Source organism: Nyctereutes procyonoides, unplaced genomic scaffold, assembly GCF_905146905.1.
Source record: "Nyctereutes procyonoides isolate TBG_1078 unplaced genomic scaffold, NYPRO_anot_genome, whole genome shotgun sequence".
Lineage (NCBI taxonomy): Eukaryota > Metazoa > Chordata > Mammalia > Carnivora > Canidae > Nyctereutes > Nyctereutes procyonoides.
In genome coordinates, this window is record NW_026575049.1 from 62517529 (window position 1) to 62525775 (window position 8247).

At 47.0% G+C, this 8247-nt stretch overlaps 1 protein-coding gene across 2 annotated transcripts in view; it reads right to left on the reverse strand.

Annotated features, from left to right (window-relative positions):
- Positions 1–5681, reverse strand: part of USP34 (ubiquitin specific peptidase 34) — a 248230-nt gene extending 242549 nt beyond the window's left edge. Inside the window, exon 1 of one of the 2 annotated variants that reach the window (XM_055329090.1) lies at positions 5514–5681. In XM_055329090.1, coding sequence (XP_055185065.1) covers positions 5514–5556 — 43 coding nt within the window. In that variant the 5' untranslated portion in view covers positions 5557–5681. The remainder of the gene's footprint in view (positions 1–5513) is intronic. The other variant, XM_055329092.1, reaches the window with a different exon arrangement.
- Between the last annotated feature and the right edge of the window lie 2566 nt (positions 5682–8247).

Below are 8247 nucleotides of genomic sequence, written 5' to 3' on the forward strand. Positions count from 1 at the left end.
TGTCTACAATGAGAATATGCAATGTTTATAATTAAGAAAAATTTAAAAAGAGAGAGGCAACTCATTTTTCTCAGGTCTGTCACATCTTGGTCAAGCCATTATTGAAAAAGTTCCTTTCTCTTTCTGAAAATGTAAAAAGTCTTACTAGTACACACTAATACATGAGAAATAGTTTTAAATCAGATATATGGGTATTATCATTAAACATACAAGAAAAATTAATGTTTATTGAATATAGTGCTAAAGCTAATTAACAATTACCACTGACAAGGCAGATAACCTACATAACATACTACACGTTTTTAGTATTTTATGGTTTCTAAGTTATAAAAATATACGAATTGAAATCATGAACAGGGACGCCTGGGTGGCTCAGCAGTTGAGCGCGTCTGCCTTTAGCGCAGGGCGTGATCCCAGGGTCCTGGGATCAAGTCCCACATCAGACTCCGGGTGAGGAGCCCGCTTCTTCCTCTGCCTATGTCTCTGCCACTCTCTGTCTCTCATGAATAAATAAAATCTTAGAAAAGAAATCATGAACACTACTTCAAATATTAATTGGTTTAAGAGGATATACACTGGGACGACTGGGTGGCTCAGCGGTTGAGCATCTGCCTTCGGCCCAGGGAGTGATCCTGGAGTCCCGGGATCAAGTCCCACATTGGGCTCCCTGCATGGAGCATCCTTCTCTGTGTCTCTCATGAATAAATAAAAATCTTTAAAAAAAAAAAAAAGGATATATACTTAGCTAGATCACCAAATAATAGTTCATAATTTGGAACTTTGTACTGTAAAATCAGATTTCCAATTTTAAGAAGCACTTCAAATTTTAGAATTAGAGGTCAGCCAAAAAATATTAATGAATTTAGTTCCTATACTCTTAATATCAAAAAGACTCTAGAAATGTATGGTTAATTAAAGGGCTCAATGCTAACAATACTTAGATTCCATTCAGCTACTTAAAGCTTTTAAATTCCTACTACAATTACAATGGCATTATGCCTGAAGTTGTGAAAATACATAAAAATATACTAATTTTGGGGGCAGCCTGGGTGGCTCAGCGGTTTAGCACCGCCTTCAGCCCAGGGCCTGATCCTGGAGACCGGGGATCAAGTCCCATGTCGGGCTCTCTGCATGGAGCCTGCTTCTCCCTTGCCTGTTTCTCTGCCCCTCTCTCTCTCTCTCTCTCTCTCTCCCTGTCTCTCATGAATGAATAAAATCTTTAAGAAAAAAAATACATACTAATTTTTTATTCTGTCAATTAAACAGGACACTCACAATAATGTCTACCGTTCAAACAGATCATCATAAGGTTTACAAAGCACAGTACAACTGGTAAGAGCATGGCCTTTTTAGCCTGACCTAAGATTAAGTCCTATTCAAATCCTGGCTCCATCAAATACTCATGGGACTCTAACCAAGTCATATAAACCATAAATATTGGTTCTCTTATCTGAAGAGGGTGATAGAGTACAGTACCTACCCTACCTCAAAGAGCTGATAAAGTATTCAACACAAACTGCTCAATATTCTGCTTTAAAAATAATGCAAACAGAATTATTCTGCAAATACTGCTATCACAGTATCTTGAGTTCAAGCTTAGATAGGACTACTAGCTAAGTAAGTGACAGGTGACCTTTATCTGGCAAACCACTTAGCCTTCCTGAGATTCAATTTCTTCACCTCTAAAACTTAGATACCAATACTTGCTACTGCCCATCTCCAAGGATAATGAGAGACAAATAACTGGTCTACTTTGTTTAAATGCTACAGTTGGCAAACTGTAATTCACTACACACACCCATAGGATAAAAATCTACATTTAAAGCCATTTTCAGTCTTCTCTCAGAGAAATTTACTTTATCAAGGCAAATAATGACCTCAATTTACTACTAAGCTAGCTATGGTGGTAGTCCAAAGCGTAACTTCAGACCTCCAACTTCTCATCAACACCCAGAAATGCTTTGGACTCGGGTGAACTGGTTCACAAAAACAGCTAGAAAAGCTGCGTATATACAAATTCAACAGAATAAGCAAAACAATATAAACTTAAAATTATTTCCTAAACTGAATGCAAACCCACAAACTAATAGCAGCCAAATTAACTCAATACATTCCTAAACTAAGTTCAACCTCACAAACTGATAGTAGCCAAATTAACTCAATACATCCCAAGCCTTTAAGATGTCCTTTTTAAAAAATAAAGCACTGAAAAGAGAAACTTAAACATGTTGCACTGAGATTGGTTATTCTAACACTACAGCCAAACATTACTCCGAAATGTAATTTTCAAGTTTTAGGATATCTGTCAAGACTATATTTGAGGGATCCCTGGGTGGCACAGCGGTTTGGCGCCTGCCTTTGGCCCAGGGCGCGATCCTGGAGACCCGGGATCGAATCCCACGTCGGGCTCCCGGTGCATGGAGCCTGCTTCTCCCTCTGCCTGTGTCTCTGCCTCTCTCTCTCTCTCTCTCTCTCTCTCTCTCTCTCTCTGACTATCATGAATAAATAAATAAATAGCCCTGAAAAAAAAAAAAAAGACTATATTTGAAAAGGCGATACGGGGGTCCTTATTATAGGGTTCTTAGCCTGGTTCCTTGGACAGGCTTAAATGGGCCCTTAAATCGCAGGCAAAACTATGTCTGTATACCTGGTGAGAGTTCACAGCTTCAGATTGCCAGCTGGAACAGAAGTATAAGGTAATATTCTCTCATCAGAAACTGATGACAGAAGCAGACTATAATCTTTTGTTACCAAGTTTTAACTAAATTGCATTCTGCCAGATTTTTAAATAAACATTTGAAGTCCTGTTATCAAAACCTCTGTGCATATCAGATATAAAGCAGTACTACTGCATTCTATCTACCCTTTCATTTAAAGCACAAAATTTAAGTTTCATCAGTGTTGGTAAATTTGAAAGAAATAGGTTTTTGATGTGTGTTTTTTGATAATTCCTTTTCAAAAATCAACTTGAAACACATCACCCAAAAATATAATTTTATTTCTTCTCTTGATTAAACTCTTACAGGGCATCATATTGGGAGAAAAATTCTGAGCACATTATTTGGGGACTTTTAAGTCTGATTTTCTAATCAAGGATGAGTTGATCTTCATCTTTGCACAACCTCTGGGGAATAAAGTATAGACTTACTTATTTTGAGCAAAATTTCCAGAAAGAGTTATAACCTACCTCAAGTTTTATCAAATTCCAACCATCATGCTTATACCTAGTCACAGATTAATATTAGTATAATGAGATAAAGTAATACCCTCTGTTGTCAAGAAACTTAAGCATCTTATGTTTGGGATACCAGAACTACACAGAAGAAAAATGAAAACAATTTTAAAACTACAGGAGAGGGAAAGAAAGAAAAGAAAAGAAAAGAAAAGAAAAGAAAAGAGAGGAGAGGAGAGGAGAGGAGAGGAGAGGAGAGGAGAGGAGAGGAGAGGAGAGGAGAGGAGAGGAGAGGAGAGGAGAGGAGAGGAGAGGAGAGGAGAGGAGAGGAGAGGAGAGGAGATCTGCCTGTAATAGTTTGGTATAACCTACCAATAAAATTGCTGAAGTAATTTAAAAAAAAAGCATCATTCTGAGATTAGTGTTTAGGAGGCAAATTTTTAAACTAAGCTTTAAGGGAAATACTAAGAAATCATCCTCAGTATTTTTAGAGATCACTGGCTTATACAGAAATAGAAAATCCTTATTTGTTCATTAAGACAGGTTTCTTAGAGCATCTCCATGGCCAAATTCTGTGAACCTGCTTCGACTAACTGTATATAGTTAAAGTAATAAAAGCTAAATTGTACTTCAAGATTCTCTACAAAGTTTCCATAAATCCACTGCATTTTTGAGAGCTTCTAAACAAAGTTTTAGTGGTTTCCCAAATAATTTTCAATAGGAACTTTGATCATGTCTCTTTTCAAAAGAAAACAAAGATTAATAAACTTAAGTTTCTTAGATACTATGTTTAAAGTTGGTTTTCCTAGTTACGTTTAAAATAACTTAAAACACCAAAAAATTATTAAAGTAGTTTTTTCTTATACTAGAGAGCAAAGATATACTTTTCCCAACTTAATAATAAACCATAATTACACAACTTATATGAGATATAAAAGTTTACTGAAGTACTAACGACTTTACCTACATAACCACCATATCATAAACCACCTGCACCAAAAGTAAAAGTATCTCAAAATACATACAAGTTACCTTAAAATTCAAGGAAAATTTAGAATTAACACAAATATTGAAAAGTACAGTTTGAATATGTGCAAAACCTGCTTCCACCTGTCAGAAAGTAAACACACAGTTCAATGTAAACTAGAACCATTCCACTTTTACTATTGCCCTGGGTTATTCAAGTGAAATTCAAGCACATCAATGATCAAGTAAAATTCAAATACAAACAAGAGGACACATTTTGCAAAGCCATGGTTTTAAAAGAATGGCATTAGAAAAAGGGGTAGTAGTTTGGAAGTTTTGGGAAATATCAGAACACAAAGCCCGCATAAGCAGTTCGTAAATGAGCATTTTCTCAACAATCAAGTTTTCGTAAATTAATCTTTTATCTAATGCACCTCAACCAACTAGGCCTTTGGGCCCAGAAGTAGCTAAGTTGCAAATACAGTCTGTTTCTTTAGGCTCAAATACTATCTTACAAAGGTCGGAAATAAAAGAATCTGGCTTAAAAAAAAAAGAAAAAGAAAAAGAAAAAGAAAGAAAAGAGAAAGAAAAATCAGTGTATGCTCTTTAATAATCAAAAGTATAAGAAATAAGGTCTTTCATTCCAAGAGACAGGCCATGAGTATCCTGGGATGGTATCCGTAGTACAGTGCCCTCCTTGATAAAAATCTACCATTTAAAACGGCGAATGGTACACTAAGAAGGAACATCATCAATTAAAAAAAAAAAATTTTTTTTTTTTTTATTTTAAAAGGCACGAAGGTTCCAACCGTGACTACTACAGTTCATTTTCATCTATTTCGGGGCTGGCAGAAGGGTTTAATACACCCCCACACACACCCCCCCAAGGGACGGGAAAACCACCAACCTCCTCCCAGGGAGTTTAATGAAAATTAAGCAGGTAGAAGCGGCCTCCTCGGCAGCACGCTGAAAAAGCCAAGAGGGCGGCCGGAGGGCCGAAAGGTTCGGACTGCGGAGGACAGCCGCGTCCTCGGACCCACCTCCCCTCACCTTCCCGGCAGGGCGAACGCCGCCAGGGCTCATTAGCGCCTTCGTTAATTGACACCTGTAATGAGGAAACTTTCCGAGAGCGGAGGCCGCCCAGGCCCGGCCAGGCCGGAGCTCCGGGGCGGCCCCGCCGCGGGCGCCCAGGTAACCGGGCCGGGCTGGGCCCGAGGCGCCGCGGCGACCGCGCCACCGCGCACCTTCCCGGGGCGCTAGGCCCGCACGCCGCCCGGCCCGGCCGTCGCCTCCCGCAGGCCGCGGCAGCGCGGGGAGCGGCGCGGGGCCCCCCAGCCCTGCCCCCCCACAGGCCGCCGCCGCCGCGGCTACTTACTTTCATTTAACACCTCCACCAGGTCTGCGCAGTTCTCGCACATCGTTCGGCCGCCGCCCCCCCCCTCCCCCGCTTCGGATCGCACTGACTGATCCCGGCCGGCGGGGGGGAGGGGAGAGAGGCGGAGGAGGGGGCCGGCCGGCCGGCGGGGCGGGGAGGCGACGAGGGCGGGCGGCGGCGGGGACGGGGCGGAGAGCAGGAGTATGGGGGAGGGGGCCGGCGGTCCCCGGAGCGGGCGGGGGAGAGGAGGGGGGCGAGGGGAGGTGCGCAGGCCGGAGGGGCGCGGAGGCGCCGGCGGCGGGGAAGGGGGGGAAGGACGGGGGGAGGGGAGAGGGAGGGAGGGGGCGGGTGGGGAGAGAAGCAGCAGAGTCACTTCACCGACCAGACGCCGCGGCCGCCGCTGACGCCGCCGCCATTTTAATAGAGCGTTCGGGCTGCGCTCGGCTCTTTCCGCCCGAGCGAAGGAGCCGACGAGAAACGCCTCGCGCTCTCATTCCTCCGCCTCCCGCCCTCTCTTCGCCTCCCGCCCTCCCACCGCTCCCTCCGCACACACGCCGCTCGCCCCACACCCCGCCGCGGCCGGCTCGCCGCCCTCCCTTTCCTCTTCCGTCCGGCCTCCCCGCCCTCGGTCCACCCCCTCGGCGCGCTCGCCCACCCCGCCCAGCCCGGATCTCTGTCAGCGGCCGGAAGGGAAACGCGCAGCCAGCGCGGCCGCGGGGGGAGTCCGGGTGAGTAGGGGAAGATGGCGGAGGCAGCGGGCGGCTCGCGGTTGCGCGGCGTCGCCCACCGCGGCCCACTGCGCGGGCTGCGAGGCCCAGCGAGCGCCGGGTCACCCGCGCCGCCCCGCTCCCCGCCCTCGCGCTTCGCCATCTTTCCTCCGGGCCCACGAGGACGGCCAGCGGGCGCTTTCTCCCTCCCCGCGCTCGGGGCCGGGGGGGCGGAGGAGGCAGCGGCTCGCGGGGCGGCGGGGCCCGAGCGACGCTGCAGCCCGAGTCGGGGCCCGCGCCCCTCCCCGCGGGGCTGTGTGAGGATGGAACAGCCCGGGGGCGGCGTCACCTGCATCCGCGTGGATCGCCACCCTCGGTTCTCCGAGGCTCGTCCGCCCTCGAGCAGTCAGACACCTTGACGTGACTAGAAATGGCGGCGCGAGGAGCGCTCACATGGCGTCTCCTCCCCTGTACGCGAGAGGGCCCTGCGCCAATTGCCCGTCCACGGCTCTTCACCTGAAATAGCGCATTTTCGCTCCTCAGCGAAGCGCAAACCGCCGGGGTATTGAGGTGGGGAGAAAAATGAAGAAGAGCAGGTGAGGGAAAGGGGACGCCCGGCTCGGGCCAGCGTTAGGAGAACCTTCCTCCCGCCTGCGCTTCACACCCTCGCCGCCTCCCTCCCGAGTGCGGCCTGTTTGACGGAGCTGCGGCTGCACAGGCCGAGAGGGAGGGAGGGAGGGAGGGAGGGAGGGAGGGTGGGTGGGTCGGTCCCCGCCGTCTCCCCATGCCGGGCCCACTCCGCCCGCGCTCCTTCCCTGGCTGCTGCCCGACCCCGATGCCGTCGTTTCTGCCCACCTGTCGACAGTGTCGGTTCGCAGCTGTAGAGCCCGCCTGCCATCATCGTCCCTTCCCATCATTGCTCCAAAACGTGGGTGTCCGCACACCTGACTTTGCCCCTCCACCCTTCGGCATCCGTCGCCACCGGCCAACGGGGGAATTTGCCAAACCCAAATTTTGTTTCGTTTTTTCAGGTGGCAGCTAGAGACTTGGAACTTCGGGAGGAAAGCCGCAAGGAATACTTGTTACTGGTTTAAAACCGTCATGGTAGGGCTGCACCTGTGTCTTGAGTCCTTGCCGGTGAAACGTGAGCAGAAATCTGCAGAGCGGATCTTTGGGACAGAATTGCCCATTACTAATAAGAGAAGGGACAAATTGAGCAGACGTTCCCCTTAACCCTTCTTTCTGTCTGAAACACGGTCTTGATTTACAAAGTGATATAGCATCTGTTGTCTAGTTTTGGGGTTTTTTTAACAATGAAACCACGAACAGGATAAACGCTAACTATAAAGTTGATAATGCAGAAAAGTAAGGCGTGAGCCTCTAATACATCCTTGAGCGGCAGTTCCCCCAGATTGTTTATGTCTCTCCCATTTTCCTTAAGCCACTCTTAGGTTCCCATTATTTGTGGCCACATTCCTGACACAGAAAGTGAGAACAACTACTACCATACATGTGGAGTATTCCTAGGATGTGTGGAAGCCACAGAATGATCTTCAATGTTTAAGGATGGTTTGCTTCCTGGTTTTGTTTTTCCTTTACAAAGTTAAATGATACTTGATTTAAAATGCTTTAAGGGGAGCCGGGTGGCGCGGTCGTTAAGCGTCCCAACGCTTGGTTTCAGCTCAGCACTTGATCTTAGAGTGGTGAGCTCAAGCCCCACATCAAGCTTTACGCTGAGTGGAATCTGTGAGATCTCTCTGCACTTCCCACTTATGTGCATTCTCGCTCTCTCCCTCCCTGAAATAATTTTTTTTAAAAAATAGGGATCCCTGGGTGGCACAGCGGTTTGGCGCCTGCCTTTGGCCCAGGGCGCGATCCTGGAGACCCAGGATCGAATCCCACATCGGGCTCCCGGTGCATGGAGCCTGCTTCTCCCTCTGCCTATGTCTCTGCCTCTCTCTCTCTCTCTCTCTCTCTCTCTCTCTCTGTGACTATCATAAATAAATAAAAAAATTTAAAAAAAAATT